The 20555-nt window shown below is 36.6% G+C and overlaps 2 protein-coding genes across 5 annotated transcripts in view; both read right to left on the bottom strand.

Annotated features, from left to right (window-relative positions):
- The window catches only part of dco (discs overgrown casein kinase 1), a 34759-nt gene extending 25502 nt beyond the window's left edge, over positions 1 to 9257 (bottom strand). The window contains exon 1 of one of the 4 annotated variants that reach the window (XM_075292043.1): positions 9009 to 9257. The gene's annotated coding sequence lies outside the window, so the exon portion shown is untranslated. Of the gene's footprint in view, positions 1 to 8492; positions 8974 to 9008 lie in introns of those variants that run through there. The other 3 variants (XM_075292040.1, XM_075292041.1, XM_075292042.1) reach the window with 3 other exon arrangements.
- Positions 9258 to 15089: 5832 nt separating this feature from the next.
- LOC142232801 (uncharacterized) lies at positions 15090 to 20297 on the bottom strand. Its single transcript, XM_075303481.1, has one exon. It carries the CDS (start codon positions 20295 to 20297, stop codon positions 15090 to 15092), a length of 5208 nt encoding a protein of 1735 aa, XP_075159596.1.
- Positions 20298 to 20555: the final 258 nt, after the last annotated feature.

The following is a 20555-nucleotide window of genomic DNA, read 5'->3' as shown; positions in this document are numbered from 1 at the left end:
CCAAAAATGTCAGGACACGAAATTCTCGTGACCCACGAAAATTATTGTAATTTACGAAATTTCTAATGAATGACCAAAACTCTCGTGACTCATGACAATATTTGTGATTCACGAAAATGTTTGTGACGCGAAATCTATCGATCATGATTAACGAAAATGCTCGCGATTCACGATAAACCCTTATGACTCGCTGAAATTACTCATGAGTAAGAAACATTTCCATAACTCACGAAGCATCCATTAGCAAAATAACAAAATTAAAACATGATTCACCAGCGAATCATCAATGGACGCTACTGAAGTCTTAAGCTTCCGCATGAATTTAATTGTGAGCGTGAAAATGTCCGTGAGTATGATTTTTTACCGGGAACATGAATTTTATTGTGAACATTAATTTTTTCGTGAGCGTGTTTTCGAAAAAATTTTACTCATGCACATTAACGAACATGCACATTCACTCACGCACGACATATTTTTGTTTAGCCGCATTCAAAAGATTTAGTTTAAATTTCATTCACGACTCATGTGATTCAGCCATGACACGAAAATTTAGTGTTACGTGCACACCTCTAGTCAACATTGCCCCATTGGTAACAACATTCACACACAATTTTGGCAAAATCGAAATTATGGGAGTCACTGGGAAGGACTTCTCGCATACGAATTCATGGGGCAAAATATAAATACGAGGGTTGCCTTTTACATTTTTTATTTATTTATTTATTATTTATTTTTTTATTTATTTCGGGATAAGATTTGTTATCTTACAAATATTAAATATAACAAATCGCTTTACTGTTTGCAAAATATTCCCTGATTGAGATATCTCTAAAACATGAATTGTGAACGCATCAACTACCTCTTCTTTAGGTATCGAAAAAAGTTGACTTCTCATATTTTTTACGTACGGAAATAGCCATTCAGGACTCATTCAATCGAACTTTTTAGTGCTCAAAAATGCAGTTATTTGAGCTGATATGTGAGAGCTCGCATTGTCGTTATGATGAATGAAGAACCGCGATCGTATTTTTGGATAATTTCTTTCGACCAATCCACACGAGCGTATTTGTGAGCGATCGACAAATTGTATGGGATCCAACGCAATAAATATTTTTGACTGTCAAATGTTCATGACATATTGAATATATGCTGCGTCAATCTCAAGATAGGGCATATGACAATCTTGCAATATCAGGTGGCGCCCAACATCAATAGTTACCGAAGCAACAACTGATTTTGGACGACCTTCACGAAATTCGTCTTAGAATGAACTACGGCCTTGGTCTACATTGGTAGACAAAAATTTAATTAATGGTGATTTCGATTGGAAAAAAATGTGATTGCAAAATATGAAGGACACTGTCATAGCTTATGGGTCCTGTATCCCTCACAATATTATGAATTAACAATAACTATGGAATGACCAAGGCAGCATATTTTTTCAAAACGAAAATGTTTATCGGTGCAATTTTGTCGCCGAAAATTTTCACGATTTTTACGTGGTCTCCGAGCCGATGACACACCACAATTTACCGCAGCCGAAGTTACCAATGACATCAACCATCCAAGGCGCTGGGCCCCGACGGAATTTTAATGCTAATGTTGAAGCACCTGGGAATACTGGGAGTTGAGTACCTGACCAGACTCCTCAATTTGTCTTTGGAATCACTCATTATACCCGATGCCGGGAAGATGGGAAGGGTGATTCCACTACTGTGCCGGGCTTCAGATTCAAGATTCGAGTAAAGGTGAATCGTACAGACCGATATCCTTTCTCTCGCCAGTAGCCAAGACCCTTGAGGCACTACTCCTCCCCAGCCTTGTGGAGAATTTTCCAGCTGCCCACCATCAACATGGATTCCGTAAGGTACACATTACGACGACAGCCTGTTTAACCTCTACCTGTCCTCGATTCCACCCCCTCCTGACGGCGTCGAGATTGTATCATATGCGGGCGACTGTACAATCGTGACATCCGGGCCCATTGTTGATGACATATGCGATTGTTTAAACGTCTACATTGCTGATCTTACCAGTTATTTCACTGCTAGAAATCTGAGGATATCTGCACCAAATTCTCATCCACACTGTTTACTACATGGACGGCGGAAGTGCGTAGGCAGTTGAATGTTACAGTCGATGGCGAAATATTTTCGACAGTAAACTAACCCAAGATACTCGGGGTAACATTCCACAGCCTTTTCAGGTCATCTGCCCATGCCACTGCAATATGTAATAAGCTCCGCGGTAGAAACAAGGTCCTCAAGTCACTTGCCGGCAGTACTTGCGGTGCGGACAAAGAAACCTTGTTAACTACTTATAAGGCAATTGGCCGGTCAGTGGTAAACTATGCAGCTCCAGTGTGGACACCGCAGACCAGTGACACGCAGTGGAATAACATACAGACCTGCCAGAACGCTGCCCTTAGAACTGCGACTGGGTGTCTCCGCAGCACACCCTGGATCACCTTTATGTGGAGACAAAGATCATCCCTGTGCGAAGACATAATTACATGTTGTCAAAGCAGTATCTCCTGGGCTGTTATCGCAGTAATCATCCAAACCATGGATACACAACAACCACCCAGGAACGTAAGGGTTGATATAAATCATCTAGAGCGCGAGATCCAGTGCTACAAAAGAGAGCCTCTAGATCAAGCAGCGTACCAGGCAGGTTTGAACAGGATTCATGGGGATACTGTAGCTGAAGCGGTGAGAAGCTACAAGGTTAATCCTGTTCTCGGAGTCCGTCCACCGCCCATAGCACCGAAGGAAAGAGACCTCCCACGGCTAGACTAGGGTAGTTTTAGCCCAATTAAGATCAGGCAAGTGCAGCCGCCTCAATTCCTATTTATCAGTGATTGATAGCAGCGTAGCTGACGTATGTCCACTTTGCAACCAAGGGCCACACGACACACGTCATCTTATCTCTTGCCCTGCTAAACCAACCCGACTTATCACCAGATCACTCTGGACGCACCCCACCTTAGTCGCAGAGTTCCTCGATCTGGCCACAAGCTGAAGTACCAGAGCGTATAACATAAAAATGGATGAAATCACAATAAACTGTTACAACAACAACGATTTAATTGCATCTTTGAATTTTTGACTGAACGATTCCAACCCTATCCAAGGGATGATACCCTTATTTGAGTGTGTTCATTTTCTGGAATATGTGGTAATAAAACTTATTATCATAAAAAAAACTACAAAGGACTACAACAGCATGATCGAATTAAACAATTTCGGTGGAGACACATTCCGGATGATCTCTACCATTTGCTTGAAGTTCGAGAAAGGCTAAAGCAAAATTACCGGACACTGGAAACAAAAAACTGGAAAAAAATTTTGGAAAAATATTTTGTTTTTTGAAGTGGGCAACAATGTTCGATTTTGCAAATAGTGAATGAAAAAGTTTTAGAGCATCGATTGCGAAACATTTTGTCTTATAAAATTGATTCCAAAAGTAACCGTGAAATAAAGCTTATTTTCGGCCCGGAAACCAAACATGGGTACCGATAATGGAAATTCCTTTCATTTCCAGCTCCAAAAATAGGTCATTCCGACGAAAAATGGCATATAACTTTTTTTTAATCGAGAAATCGATTCCCTGACCCTGAAAAATAGGACCAATCGGACTATTTGTTCCAAAGTCGATTTGAACTATTAAATCGAACCGATTGTATTTTTCCCTTTCGTTCACACTAAATTTAGGCCCATTCACCCACATTTACGAGAGTTACGTTGAATTTTGTACAAGGTTCACGTTATTCAGGAATGTCACGACAATGTAAACATAATTTAACAAATTGTAATTCACAATATAAACAATGCTGTGTAAACACTAGGGCTGTCACCCGGGATAAATCCCGTACTAAAATTCCGGAATTCTCGGGACGGGATTAATCCCGGGATTTTTTATCCCAAGATTTTTCGGGATACCGAAAAAATGATTCGAATTTGTTAAATTTGTGGCTTTTGAGCGTTATTTATTAATAAATTGGAGTTTTCACATAGAGCAAACGACAAATTGAGTTAATAATGGATGGTACACCTTGAGTAAAAATCTATTATAAATGAGCTATATTATAAAAAGTACAATTTCGACAAACTTCGAATTAAACAAAAATAAGATTGCGATATGAAATTGCATTTTATTTTATGTTTGTCGTAGTTTTTTGTTTTTCTTTTCTTCATATTCGGGTATTTTCTGAGTTTCACATGAAAGACTTGAGGGGAATTTTTCCCGTAGGGGTTGTTCTGTGAGCTACTTTCCCCCTCACAGACGGGAAACATTTTCACGATTTTTTTAATGGAATCTCTTTTATTTCCAAAAAGGATTTGAGATCAAAGTAAATCTTTTATTTTCATTTTTTCATATATTTTCTGCATCCTTGATACGTATTGGGTGATAAAATAGCATGAAAGCCCTTTAAAAATCAGATTTAAAAATATACCACAAATGGACCAAGATTTTTCTTTCACATGTTGCAAAAAAAAAAATGCGATTGCTTAAAAGCCGCTGATTTTATGTATGTATGAGTTGCAAGATTTTGAGAAAACGCATTGAAACTTTTTGTAATTGAAAATATGTGTGTTATTGATTTTTTGTATGAATATGATTGAGCCAGATAAGACAAATTAAAACAATATTTTTTATCACAAAATTGCTATAAACGATTGGGCAACTTCTGCAAAGCGTCTCACAGAGGGTGTCCACATTTTTTTGTTCAACATATTCCTTTCTGGTGCGATACGGATGGAAACAGCGTCCAGACAGTTTCATGAGAAGTTGTCTATTTTTTTAAGTAAAAAAATCATTTTCACTATTTCCTATAATTTCGGTTTTAACCGGTTGTGAGCAAAATAAAAAACAGAAAACCGGTTTTTAAAAAATTGTGATTTTCGGATAAACCGAACACCGTCTTTCATAAAAACCGGTTATTTGGACACCCTAGTCTCATGGAAGGGTCAGTCAATTATAATAAACTGCGTTAAGAGTCGTCGTCGTCGGGAGAAAAAATGTATGCTTCACAAAATTATTTTTTATTTTGTTAATAGAAGCATAAAATACAAAATAATCCTCAATTTTGAATTTAAAGGCGATGCAATTTTAGTGCGAATATCAAAATTTGTTCGTTCGTTAGGTATGATTATTAATATTGAATTAAACAAAATTGGTTTAATGTTAAGCAATTATTTGGCGCTTTAGACTGTTATTATTTAAAATATTTAAGGAATTTCCAAAAATTCGGAATTTCGAAAAAAAATTCCGGAAAATACCGGAAATCTATATTTTGAAATCCCAAATCTTGGGATTAATAAAAATCGATCCCGAATGACAGTCCTAGTAAATACGGATTAGTTTTTTCTTTTGCCCAAAGATAATGCTAAACCTAGGTTTTTTTAATACGAGGCTCAAAACTATTGTAAATTAATGCATGAGCTTTCTTAATAGCTGGTCTAAATTTTTACTGCATTTGGATGATTGACTCGTTGTTGATATGCTTTTCCGCGGGCTTTAGTAGTTCTATTTTTATTTGCAAATAAATTAAAAAAAAAAAAAAAAATAATAATAAAAGAACGCGAACGAACCTAATATATAATAGGGCGCAACAAAAACAACGATAGCCTCTTTTGCCTTGCTTCAACTGTTAAGACCTCCCTCGTGTATGAATTGGAAATGTAAGAAAACACGAGGAATGAATATGATGAACTGGGCTGCCAACAACAGATCCGTTACTTCGAACAGTGAATAATAAATGAAATTCTATGGCAATAAAAGCCAAGCCAACATTAAATCCCCAACAAAGCTCAAGAAAATTCAAAAGGTTGACAAATAAAAGCTAGAAGAATAAATCATACCACCAAAGACTATTAATAAAGAAGACATGAGATCAGCTTGCTCTTCCTCTTTTTCTTGAAAAAACAGAGATTAATATCATACATGTTCCATGAGACGTTGCAACTTTTTTTCGGTTTCTCTTTTCATTTTGCATTCGTAACAAAAATTAATTCGCTTATTTTAGCAATTTTTTTAACTCTTAAACGAACAAAAACACTTTGTGAAACATTTTATTAATAATTTAGTGCAACCGACACAGAAATTTGCGTGAAATGTTGGAGAAAATAGCTAAATAAAAATTGTCTGCATCAAACCAGTAAGTTCGGAGCAAAGACTATTAATAAAGAAGACATGAAATGGGCTTTGATAGTGTTAGTACTAGAAAACAGAGATTAATATCATACTTGTTGGAAAAGCACTCCGAACTTACTGGTTTGATGCAGACAATTTTTATTTAGCTATTTTCTCCAACATTTCACGCAAATTTCTGTGTCGGTTGCACTAAATTATTAATAAAATGTTTCACAAAGTGTTTTTGTTCGTTTAAGAGTTAAAAAAATTGCTAAAATAAGCGAATTAATTTTTGTTACGAATGCAAAATGAAAAGAGAAACCGAAAAAAAGTTGCAACGTCTCATGGAACATGTATGATATTAATCTCTGTTTTTTCAAGAAAAAGAGGAAGAGCAAGCTGATCTCATGTCTTCTTTATTAATAGTCTTTGGTTCGGAGTGCTTTTCCAACAAGTATGATATTAATCTCTGTTTTCTAGTACTAACACTATCAAAGCCCATTTCATGTCTTCTTTATTAATAGTCTTTGCATACCACTGTACAAAAAAAAAAAGAACTATGTTGAAGAGAAATGTCATGGAAATAGATATACAATTTGATAGATAAAAGAAAATGCATAAAAAAGGATGTAAAAAAATGACTACATGTCAGCGAGAATTTGTGCTTTGCCGATGGGAAACACTTGCAATGAAGAAGAAAGGGGAGAAAGTAGAGAAGAAATAATGTTGAGGACAATGGCTACTAGAGCTGTTTCATAGCTCACATTAAATAGCCAAAGTCAATAACCTAAAAAAAAAAAACAAAAACTAAACCGATGCCATGGTAAATTTTGTGGCCGATAGAAAAATGTTCACACGCAAAGCAACAATAAACACAACAAGATCATCATCTCAAGGCAGGCAATCGGTGGTGGGCATAAATCAGGAAACATACAATTTTAGGTTTTTTGTTTGTCAAGAAATCGCCCAGTGCTTGCTTACTCTTTCCCAAATACTTATACTATTAATATTTATTATCGATTAAACTTTTCGTTTATTATTGGGTTTGGATAAAAATCTTCACATAAACACAGATTATTTACCAATAAAAATACTCTTCGAAAAAGATTTCTTCTTTGATTGTCGAGATTTTCGAAAAGATTTTTTTCTTTGTTTAGTATCAAGTAGTGGTGGTCGTCGTTAGCTGTTTGTGTATGGCTGTGTGAGTCGTGTGCCTGTTTTTTTTTTTATTTTTTATTTTTGTCGTATTCGGAGATTTGTAAGTCAAATTGTTGTTCCATATGTGCACTTAGCAGCAAAGACTATTAATAAAGAAGACATGAGATCAGCTTGCTCTTCCTCTTTTTCTTGAAAAAACAGAGATTAATATCATACATGTTCCATGAGACGTTGCAACTTTTTTTCGGTTTCTCTTTTCATTTTGCATTCGTAACAAAAATTAATTCGCTTATTTTAGCAATTTTTTTAACTCTTAAACGAACAAAAACACTTTGTGAAACATTTTATTAATAATTTAGTGCAACCGACACAGAAATTTGCGTGAAATGTTGGAGAAAATAGCTAAATAAAAATTGTCTGCATCAAACCAGTAAGTTCGGAGTGCTTTTCCAACAAGTATGATACTAAACCAAAGACTATTAATAAAGAAGACATGAAATGGGCTTTGATAGTGTTAGTACTAGAAAACAGAGATTAATATCATACTTGTTGGAAAAGCACTCCGAACTTACTGGTTTGATGCAGACAATTTTTATTTAGCTATTTTCTCCAACATTTCACGCAAATTTCTGTGTCGGTTGCACTAAATTATTAATAAAATGTTTCACAAAGTGTTTTTGTTCGTTTAAGAGTTAAAAAATTGCTAAAATAAGCGAATTAATTTTTGTTACGAATGCAAAATGAAAAGAGAAACCGAAAAAAAGTTGCAACGTCTCATGGAACATGTATGATATTAATCTCTGTTTTTTCAAGAAAAAGAGGAAGAGCAAGCTGATCTCATGTCTTCTTTATTAATAGTCTTTGAGCTAAACACAGTAACTGTTTGTATATGGGTGTGTGTGTGTGCGAATAGTGTTTGTTCGACAATATTTTGATGGGGACGTACGTACGTGTATTCTAAGCACGCAGTTTTCATCGTACATTTTCCCCACATGTTTTTTACGCAACTATTCTATTTTCCCCGTCTACATGAAACGCACTCACTTACACACTATTCACATGTTCTAACCACTTGAAAACAAAAAAAAGTTCTCATTGTCGACGACATTGCAGCAATTCCATTTTTTGCATTTTCGATCGATTTGACACAAGTAATAAGAAAAACATAACTAAATAAAGTAACAGCTAGACATACATACATACACACAAACAATCGTTTTCGAATTCACCGTCGTCGTCGCCTTGTTCGATGCAAAGTCGACGATGTCCGTCCGGAACTTTAGTTTTTTTTTCTTCTTTCTTTTTGGATATCGAATATGAGACTTCAAAAATCTACAACACTACGGCCACTCGAATAACACTAGACGACGCTCATATATAGTTGTCTCTTTTTGTCTTATGCCTTGGCATGGAACTGCACATTTCTGATTGTCACTGCATTTGACACTTTTTAGCATACATTTTTTTCTGTCGTAGCAAACATATTTTTCTTTTTCATCGTTGATTTACAAAAAAAAAATTATTTCCGAATATTGTTGACGAAGTCACAAAACTTCAAATATAATTATGTGGATTGTTTCACAAGGGGTAGAAATTCATTTTATATCACCACCACTTTTGATAATTGAAATATATTTCTTATTGCCTTTTTTAACCTCGCTACACATTTCTCATGTATTTCCTCTCATACTCGATATTTTTGTGTGGTGTCTCACCTTCACCTTTTTTCCATTTACGTATACAAAGCTTTGGATTTTGTTACTATTCACTGCGATATCTTTTTGTTTTTTACACTTACTTTTAAACTCTGGTAGTTTATTGAATTTTCTATATATGTATTTTACTTCATGGACTTAGTTTTAATGTAATTTAGTTAAATAAAAAATAACTAACTCGATTTCTTTTATTTCCGTGTGCCATGAATTTTACTTCGCCATTGGAAAAAGTTGTGTGGAATTTCGAAATTCGAATTCTCGTTTGACATATTTCGCGTTCACCAACAAGGCTTCAGCGTTGATTTTTACGTATTTAATCATCCACGTAGCGCTGTGTAGTGTTGCCAGCACAATATATTACTTTAATTTGGCATTATTTTTGTCAATGAGATTTTTCGTTGTTAGTTTCGTTCACATTGGATTCAATGGGAATTATTATAACAAATTCACAATAATAGATGTGTATTATGTTCGGTTTTAAGGCCGGTATGGACCTCTAGCGAAAAATTTCATTCCCATGCATTGCTATTTATGCTAACGAAATTTTCGGTAGCGTTCAATTTCGTAAGCTGGTACGTACCTCTAATGAAAATAACAGGGTTGTCAAAAGCATATTTTGGCAGCAAACATTTAATTTATTACAATCATTGTGTGCGTAAAAGTTTTAAAAGGTCTGTAAATAATAAACAATTTATTTGAGGAATATTTGGAACATATATTACCAATTTTTAAAAGCGATTAGCTGGTTTAAAATTTGAGTACACAGCCCTGTTTTTTTGTTGTAGACTTAAATAAATTTTTGCTACCGAAAATTTCGCTAGAGGTGCATACCGGCCTTTAAAAGTGCAAGAACATATATGAAGATGATTACATTTTCATCGAGTCTTGTCTTTGCGAATCATTTAATATTTCTAAATTGATTAATACAAGTAAAGGTGGGTATTAAGTTCGAGTTTAGCCGCTAAAGCTGAGTACTATGTTCAGATTTCAAGCTGAAAACCAGCTTGTTTTCACGGTTATTTTTTTAATTAATTAATTTAGAAACGTAAAATTATTTGCAATCAATTCCTTAAATCTTTTCCATTCATTATTTGGCAAGACTCGATCAAAATACAATCATATAATATATTTGTACTTTTAATTTAGTGTTTTGGTGAAAAAACCGAACGTAGTACTCACCTTAAAGGTGAGTATTAAGATCGAGTTTAGCCGCTAAAATAGCTAAAGTGAAAACTAAATCAGTAAAAAAACGCCATAAAATTATACATATTTGTTGCAAATTTTATTATAACTTGATGGGGAATTGCCCAAAGCAAATTTTCACAAAGTTTGTATTCCTTAAAATGGATAATTAAAGAAAAGTAATCGTGAAAAAATACGATTTTTGTGGCTAAACTCGAACTTAATACCCACCTTAAAATCGTAATTTTTTCACGATTACTTTTCTTTAATAATCCATTTTGAGGAATACAAACTTTGTAAAAATTTGCTTTGGTCTATTCCCCATCAAGTTATAATAAAATTTGCAACAAATGTGTACAATTTTATGCCTTTTCTTAATGACACACTGTAAGATTTTTTACAAACATTCCGTCCGGAAAAAACTTATAATATGTAAGACACATAATAATAGATACTGCAGCTTGTTAATGTGATTGATAACTTATCGCCTACATTTCTTAGTGTTTGTTCATATTGAAAGATTTTAATTAAAATAAGGAAAATTCGTTCGGATAAACTTATACTATGAACGGCATATTCACACATATGAATGAGTTCATGAAAACTTATTGGTGACATCTAGCGTCACAATTTCACAATAACATATACGCGTCATGCACATGAATCGTTTTTGACATAGTTTGATGACTATGCAATAGATGGCAGACTTGTTCCAAGATAATTGGAAACTAGATGTTCAACAAAGAATATAACAATAGGTATCCGCGTGAAGAGTGAATAACGTCAGTTATGAATGTAATGATGAGTAAATAACGTGAGTAGTGAACAACTCGTGAATGGGACTAATTTTTAAACAATAAAACGTAACCAAGGATCTTTCAAAAGCAACCAAAGGACGTTTCAAAAAATAAATCGGTATATATCTTGATATAGTCCTTATATATACCCCTTTAGACCTATTGGAAGCAAAGAGATGTTTTAAAACCATAAAGAGATTTGTCAAATTTTGCAAATATCGGTCGATGTTTGGATATAGCTTCCATATAAAAAAAATCCCCCGAATGGACTTGTTCAGGGGATGTAAGCTACAATTTTCTTTCAATAGCAGTATTGGCTAAATTTTATATTTATCGATTTTATAATTATCAATCTCGACATTGTTACATAAAGCAGTATATTGTAAAGATGAAATATAACCTTAAACAAGTAAGTAAAGTCTAAAGTCGGGCGGGACCGACTATATTATAATAAATTTGTGTTACCATCTCAACTCCTTCATGAAGGTTTATATTCCCATATACAAATATTTATATCTTAACCGATTTGGAGACAATTTTTTGTACTTCTACAAAAACTCTAGAATTAAAATTTAAATCGGCTTATGCCCTGGGATGAAGCACAATGTTACTAAAAAAATATGGGAAACATTTAAATCTGAACCAAATTTGAGGCAACTTCGCAAAAACGTATTTATGATTTATCGATCGATAGATGTGTATTAAATTTGAGTCATTTTTTTGGAGTTTTCGACTTAGCAGTGGCGATTTAATGAGGAAAATGTGGGTATTTTGGCTATTTTTGCCTAAATCGGAAAAACATATACAGTAGAATTCATTTATAGCGACCTCGGTTATAACGACCACCCGTTTATAACGACGGATTTTCAAAGCAAGTTTGGTACTTAATAGTTTGTACATGCGCAAGCATTCGCTTAGAACGACTCCGGTTTTAGCGACCATCTGCTTTTAACGACCAATTTGCACGTCTGCTTTGGATTGGACATTCGGTTATAACGACGATAAAAGTTCTGTGTACTAATTTTTATTTTTTTCATTCCATTTTTTGTCGTCAGCCAATACTAAATAAAGAAACATATACTGCGGGGAATCACAGAATTTGTTTTCGTCATTTGCACCCAAACAGAGGTGCAAATGACAAAGAAGAAATATTCAAACCAGTTTGGGATGATTTCGAGTTCAAACCAGGACTGGGATGAGTTCGTAAATGTCGATGACAACGTCGTGACATCAGAAGAGCCTTCATTGAGAGAAATAGTGGAGAACACAAAAGAAAATGATGAAACTCACAGCGATAATGAACCAGATGACGAAGATGAGGCAATCAAAATTCCAACTAGGACAGAAACCTTCAGTGCGGTGCACACATTAAAACAGTATTTACGATTTGGGAGTTCTGATATATCAGAGAGTTTATATAATTCCGTTGAAATTATTGAAATTATTAAAAGAAATTCTTGTAAATAGAAAACAAACCACAATTCTAAACTATTTGCAATCTCAATAAATATGAATATACATGATAAAAAAATTTAAAAATATTTTGTACACTTATTTGGATACAACGACGTTCGGTTATAACGACGTATAATTTCGGTCCCTTGGCGGTCGCTATAACCGAATTCTACTGTATATGGAAGCAATATCACATGCATAGTTACTATGTTAATTCTACTCTCCGGGCAAATTTTCACGTAAATCGGATTACATTTTTGACCTCTGTGGTCATATGACGGAAAATCGGGCGAAAGATATATAAATGGGAGCTATATCAGAATCTGAGCCGATTTCAACCAAAATTAGCACGCATATCCAGAACCTTAATTCTACTTTCTGTGCAAAGTTTCAACTAAATCGGGGTAAATCTTTGGTCTCTGTGGGTATATGAGTATAAATCGGTCGAAAGATATATTCGAAATCTATATGTAAATTTGAAGCGATTTAAACAAAATTTAGCAAGCGTAGTTAGGATGTTAATTCTACTCCCTCTGCGAAATTTCACGTAAATCAGAGTAAAACTTTTGCCTCTGTGGTCATATTAGTCCAAATCGGGCGAAAGATATGTATGGGAGCTATATCGAAATCTGAATCGATTTCAATAAAATTTACCACACTTGAGTACACTACTAATTACCCTCCTAGTGCAACATTTCAAGCAACTTAGGGTAAAACTCTGGCCTCTGGGGCCATATAAGTCCATATCGGGCGAAATATATTATGGGAGCTATATCTAAATCTGAACCGATTTACACTAAATTTGGCACAAATAATGATACTTAAAACGTACTCCTTGGGAAAAATTTCAAGCAAATTAGGATAAAACTCTGGCTTCTGGGGCCATATAAGTCCATATCGGGCGAAAGATATATATGGGAGCCAAGGCCGTATTCAGGGGGTGTTCAACTTCCCCTAGTAAAGGGTATTTCGTGATACACCGGCGGAGTACTATAGGAGCCAACAAAACAAAAAAAAAGAGAGTCACAATACCGCACGCAGGGAATATGCAGCCAAATAATAGACACCTTTATGTTTCAATTCACTAGTTTATTATTTTCCAAAGTATTTTATTAAACTATAATTTCTTTTAATTATTGTTCAGAACACTATATATAATTTACACGCTTCTCTTTTCAATACAATGGGCTTTTTTAATAAAGTTCAATACAATGGTCTATGACCGCGCGGTTTGACTTCTTCTAATCCACTCACACCTACATACATTCAAGTAAATATTCATAATAAAAGAAATGTTAAACTTAATATATAACAAAAATGTCCCAAGCTCCTCGCTATGTGGCCATATCTTACAGCAACTGATTCATAATTTTTGCGAGAAAGTCACCCAGTTGAATTTATAGATGGCGTTGTTTTTAAAGTTCAAAACTGTTGACTCATGATATCTCTCAACGTCAACATTCCGGCCCCTTTGCAGTATTCTGCAATTCTCAAAATGGCAATTTAATGATATGTGTTTTTTTTTTTACGTAAAGTGAAAATAATAATCTAGAGTTAAGACGAACATGATCCAGAGATTATATACCCGAATATAGTAAATTGGGCAAGAGGTTTCCCGAGTGTTCCACCGGCGACCCCGTTGCGTATAATCTTGGAATACAAATCTCCTCCTAAAGATAGGTGCACAGCAGCCGACATGTAGAACAGAGGATCTGCTAATTGCAATCCAGGATACTCTTCAAGTATACGACAGTCCACTGATTTCCTTGGCGTTTGTATGGTGAACTTTTTACGAACTTCAGCATAGGTTTCGACGGTACTACTGACGTCGTGGCATCCACGAAGCTGCAAAGCGCATCTGAATCGATTTCCAATTTTGACAACCTTTAGACCGATTTTACGGACCAGCGACTCGTCAATTATAGTTATCTCAGAACCTTGATCTATTAAAACTCGTTCACATATATGCCGATCGCCACAAATAATTTTAACCATTGCCGTCGGACGGAGCATCACAGTCTCTTGTATACTATACGTCATATCAGATCTCATAACTCCCTTGATATCTACTATACTGGTCTCTCTGCGTGTATATGGCACAACGTGTCTGGACCCCTTCGAGGACGATCTAGGTCCATCTTTATTCCTGATTTCGGACGAACTAGGTCCTTCATTGTGTCTGGATTTGGACGAACTAGGTCCATCTTTGCGGTCGGATTTGGACGAACTAGGTCCTAAATCAGTTTGAGACTTAGACGAACGAGGTCCTAATCTCTTTACCACACTTTTTATGGCCCTACAGGCCGAACGTGGTCCCGGCTTATGGAGTAAAGTGTGGTGCATATCGCCGCATTTCTTACATCGACCTTCACTACTGCATGTGCGCCATGTATGATCGTGAGCCAGACAACCTGCGCAGTGTCTGTATATCGACACAATCCTCATACGCTCCGAATAATTCATCGCCAAGAATTTGCTACAAAATCTAAGTGGGTGATCTTTTAAACACACTCGACATACAATTCTCTGCTTATTTCCGCGGTTCTCTGAATTATATTTCTTCGCCTTAACCATGATTCTAAAAATATTGAAAAAACAAAGAAAAAAAGAAAAAAAAAACAAAATGTAATTGACGGATAGGTTCTGCTTAATCCATAGGAAGAGGAACCAGTTTAACTATCGGTCTTACTAGCAGTCCCTTCGACGTTCGAATCTCTGCAACCCTGACTTTCCCGTCCGCGCCAGGAAAAACCTTTGCTATACGGCCCAATCTCCATTCGTTGGGCGGCAAATTGTCGTCACGAATAACAACCATATCATCTATCTTCACATTTACTTCATCTGTTTTCCATTTATTTCGCTTAATAATCTCTCTCAAATACTCCTCTTTCCAACGTACACACAAATTTTGGTTTATTGCTTTTACTCGCTGCCATCGATTTATAATAGAAATAGGAGCCTCACTGATTCTCGGTTCGGGGGGGGACAAAAGGGGACCACCAATTAGAAAATGTCCGGGGGTCAGAGCATCAAGACAAAAAACGTCCTCCGACAATGGACAAAGGGGTCTCGAGTTTAAACATGATTCAATCCGTGCCAACAGGGTCGAAAATTCTTCAAAGGTATACTTTAAGTTAAATGCAACTCTTTTAAAATGATGTTTGAAAGACTTGACGCCTGCCTCCCAAAGGCCCCCCATGTGCGGTGCGCCTGCTGGGTTAAAGTGCCAATCTAGCCCATTATTCGCATATAAGTGAACAACTTCTGAACTCATATTCCGAATAAAATTCCGATATTCAACCCGCAATGCTCTTGCGGCTCCCACGAAATTCGTCCCATTGTCCGAAAACATTTCCTTTGGACAACCGCGTCGAGAAACAAATCTGGCAAATGCTGCGAGAAAGGTGGCCGTTGTTAAATCACTAACAGCTTCCAAGTGAATAGCTCGGGTGGCAAAACAAACAAAAATCGAAGCATAACCTTTAGTTATCAAACAAGCTCTACCTGTATAATTTTTAATGTCAAATGGGCCAGCGAAATCCACGCCCGTTCGTGTGAAAGGTCTGTCAAGGATAGTTCTGGACACTGGCAAAGCTGCCATAATCTGTTCCTTTGATTTCTTCGCGCAAATAGTGCAGATTCTGCAGTTTCTTATAACATTCCTTATCAAATTCTTAGCCCTTGGGATCCAAAATTCTGACCTAAGTACTCTAAGCATTAACTGATTTCCTCCATGCAATGTAATTTCATGAATAAAGTTGATCAAGAGACGTGAAAATTTGCTTTCATTCGGCAGAATGACTGGATGTTTCTCATTAAATGACAAAGAAATTGCATTGGATAATCGTCCTCCCACTCGGATCACACCCTCTTTATCGATGAAAGGGTTCAAACTAAGCAGTTTGCTTGACGTAGGCAGAGGACTATCATTGGTCAAACTGAAATATTCTTTCGGAAAGTATACTTTTTGTGCAACAACAACAAGGCTTGTTTTCACAAATTGCAGCTCACTAAAGGAAACCTGCAGGTCTATCATCGGTGGCGACTTCCCTTTTAACAATGAAATAAATTTATAGACGTAAGCCATTACCCGTAACGCCCTCGAATAGGACGAGAATCGAACAAGAATATCTTCAAAATCGCTAATATAGGAGAAGTGGGCAGTAATACCACGACATTCCTCATCCGTGTGAAATTCATCCTGAGATTGAAATGCCCCATAATTCGAATCCCTTATAAACGATGGTCCATGCCACCACAAGGTATTCCCATCCAATTCTTGTGCTCGAAGCCCTCTACTAAGTATATCCGCCGGGTTATGCTCTGAAGCAATGTGTCCCCAACAGTCTTTCCCCACCAAGTCAACAATCTTCGACACTCTATTAGAAACAAAAGTAGTCCATGAAGCAGGAGGCTTTTGAAGCCAAGCCAGTACGATCGTAGAGTCAGACCAACAAGCATATTTTATACTCTTGCTATCTAATTTCAAGTCGGTCCTTAAAACATCTATCAGTTCCGCTAATAAAAGTGCTCCACAAAGTTCCAGCCGTGGGAGGGAAATAGTCTTCACAGGAGCCACCCTCGATTTCGCAAGCAACAAATGGGTCTGAATAGCCCCATGAACGGACTTTATCCGCGCATAAACACATGCCCCATAAGCCTTTTCAGAGGCGTCGGAGAATCCATGAATTTCCACTTGACAATTTGGACTAAATCCTATCCAACGTGTCAATTCAATATTGTTTATATGCTCGTAATCATCAATGAACTGACGCCACCGAAGGGTACTAGACTCGGACAAACATTCATCCCAATCCGTCTTCTCAGTCCATATTTTTTGCATCAACATCTTTGCCACAATTATTATAGGTCCCAACCAACCTGCAGGATCGAATAGTGTAGCGATTATGGACAACACCTCTCTTTTTGTAAAATCACCCTTTCGACTTATAGGCTTTACCGAAAAATAGAAAATATCTTTCTTGGCATTCCATCTAATGCCCAATGTTTTTGCCTTGCTATCCTCATCGATTTCCAAAAAATGTTCACTTAAAAGATCCTCGACGGGAATATCTGTCAATATACGTTCATCGTTCGATGTCCATTTTCTCATAGAAAATCCCGCCGAAGATAAAGCCGCGATCAGTTGGTTCCTAGCGTCTATTGCCAAAGATAATTCATGTGCTCCAGCGAGTGCATCATCAACATACATCATGTTCCTTAAAATCCTTGCTGCCAAAGGAAGATCATTTTCTACATCATTGGCCAGTTGCAACAAACTCCGAATAGCTAAGAACGGTGCGCAATTTATACCAAAAGTCACTGTTTTCAGTTCGAAATCTTGAACAGAAAATTTCTGATCGGTCCGGAAAATTATTCTTTGAAATCGTGTATGTCTATCATCCACCAGTATTTGACGATACATCTTTTCAATGTCACCGTTAAATACATAACGATAAAAACGCCATCTTACAATCAACAACACCAAATCGTTTTGTAAAACAGGTCCAGGGTATAGGATATCGTTTAGACTCATGCCACTAGAAGTTGGACAAGAAGCATTAAACACTACTCTTAGCTTCGTCGATGTCCTTTCAGGCTTCACTACAGCGTGATGAGGTAAATAAAAATTAGTACCCTGTCCGCTGGGTTCATCTACCTTAACCATGTGGCCCAAAGACTCATATTCACCAATCACGGCATCATACATCTCTTTCAATTCTGGTTTCCTTAACAAAGACGATTCATTCCGCATAAATTGTCTAAATGCTTTTGTCCGCGATAATCCTAAACCTTTCCCGTCTGCATGTTGAGGCTTAAAAGGAAGACATACTATAAAACGTCCATCTTGAGACCTCCTGGTCGTTTTCTGATATAATTCTTCACAGTAAGTCTCTTCTTCTGTCATCATAGAAGCTCTTGGAGGCTCTTCCAATTTCCAAAATTTTTCTAATTGCTGGCCCAAAAAAACCTCGGTGCAAAAGGAAACGGTAGTATCCGAACTATGTCTTTCACAATAAAGTTGCCCAGTTAATACCCAACCAAATACTGTATTCTGGGCCACGAGAGAACCAAGCACATTCCGCTGCATTCCGTCCAAAATAATCTGTGGATAGACATCCGCACCTATCAAAACGTCAACTTGATCGCTTTTTGCAAAATATGGGTCCGCTAATTTTATACCATCCAAAGAAATATTTACCGGAAGCGAAATCGACGAACTTGGAAGTTTACCTGTAAGTTGGGGCAGTACCAAACCACACACTTCAACTCTGATGTCTTCGTCGCTATCTGAAGTCAATTCAAAAATACATTGTTTCTGTGTCAGTCCTGCCAACGCGTTATTCAAACCCGATATCCTAGCGTTCACCTTGGTAGTAGGTAAACCAATCCGTCTCTGTAGTCTCTCCGAAATGAATGAAGCTTGTGATCCCGGGTCCAATAATGCTCTAGCACTGTAAATGATTCCTTTCACCCTAATATTTACCATGGCAGTCCCCAAGAGAACATGCTTAGACGTCCTAGCAAAACAATTTTGAATACGTTGCTCACTTGAAGATGTACCCGAAGAAGATACATGGCTTGTTGAAGGGACCTCCGTACCGACCCTGTTGGAAATGGTAGGTAACGATATTTGCGATTCACGATGCAATAATGTATTATGTCTCAAACTACACTTTTCACAAATAAGTTTACTGGGACATTGATTCAGCTTATGTCGATTGCTAAAACAATTTATGCAGAGGTTATTATTTTTAACAATAGCAAACCGATCTTCATGATTCATTCTCAAGAATTCTCTGCAATTTTTCAGAAAAGGTTCCTGGGAGCAGGCATAACAAATAATTCTATTGGTACTAGCCTGATAAGTCTTCACCTTCCTTTGCGAAGTGTCCAATCTCATGGACTGTTCATTGATATCCGAATGTGAAAAGTCAAAAACCGTTTCCAACGACTGGAATCTAGCGGTTAAAAACTTATCGAGATCTGCCCATTTGGAGATCTCCGTCTTATTTTCCACGGTCTGTTCCCACAAGGATAAGGTGGTAACTGGAAGCCTTGTTGAACATAAAAAGACAAATATTGGGTCCCAACTATCAATACAAATTTCATGCAACTGTAGAGAAGTTATGCAGTTGTTTATCTCCCTTTGGAGCCTTTTAATTTCTTTTGCGGACTCTGATTTAACGGGTAATAAATTAAAGAGGGTCTTCAGTTGGCTATTCACGAGGATTCTTTTATTCTCGTATCTATCCTTAAGATTATTCCAAGCAACTTCGAATCCCTCATTAGTCAAAGGTGACTTCTTCACGATTTCCAATGCTTCCCCTTGCGTATTTTGACGCAAATAGAACAATTTTTCGACAGGCGTTATAGACGGACAATCGATATAAACTGCCGTAAACATATCCCTGAAAGATGGCCAAGAAAGATAGTCACCGTGAAAAATCTCTGTGGTGCAGGGGGGCAACCGCAACCGATGATCGTTAATTCGATTCTCCCCTGGCTGAGGGGTATTCTGACTAGCGGGAAGTATTGTCGACGTGAGAACTGACCTGTTTAAAAAAGTTTGAGAAAGTTGACCCATTTCTGCAGCACATGTTATATATGCTTCCCGACACTGTCTAAACAGGTCAGATGCCTCCCTTTCCTGTTCTTCGGAACAATCACAATCTATATTAAATTTCTCGAAAGATGCCTTGACCTTATTCCACAAACCTTTAAATTCTTCCTTACGAAGTTCTACCGTATACATAGTATGTTCAGTACTAGACATCGCATTGTATTCCTTCTCAAATTCTAAAAATAATGCCGCAAATTTTTTAAATTTATGCAATAGAATGGGTTCTGCCATGTTACAACCGTCGGAAGTGAGACTTTAGGAAATCCTGACTGCACAATATTAACCACTGTAGTTAGCTTTTTAAAATAAGGTTCAACTATCACTGCAAATGACCAAACTCCACCGAAAAAATATAAAAATTCAATATTACATCCTTATCTCAAAGAACGCATTATTTATCTGGTATAAAATAAAATAAAATTAATCCCAAAAAAAGTTTCCAAATTCTTTGCGGTGATAACACCAACGGTGCTATATTTGCAGAGGAAA

The sequence above is a fragment of the Haematobia irritans genome, chromosome 1 (genome assembly GCF_050003625.1).
Source record: "Haematobia irritans isolate KBUSLIRL chromosome 1, ASM5000362v1, whole genome shotgun sequence".
NCBI lineage: Eukaryota > Metazoa > Arthropoda > Insecta > Diptera > Muscidae > Haematobia > Haematobia irritans.
This window is presented reverse-complemented; position numbering and strand designations above follow the sequence as displayed.

What these genes read in the sequence shown, in the direction of transcription:
- LOC142232801 (XM_075303481.1), bottom strand. Translation starts at nt 20,297, where the DNA reads ATGGCAGAACCCATTCTATTGCATAAATTTAAAAAATTTGCGGCATTA.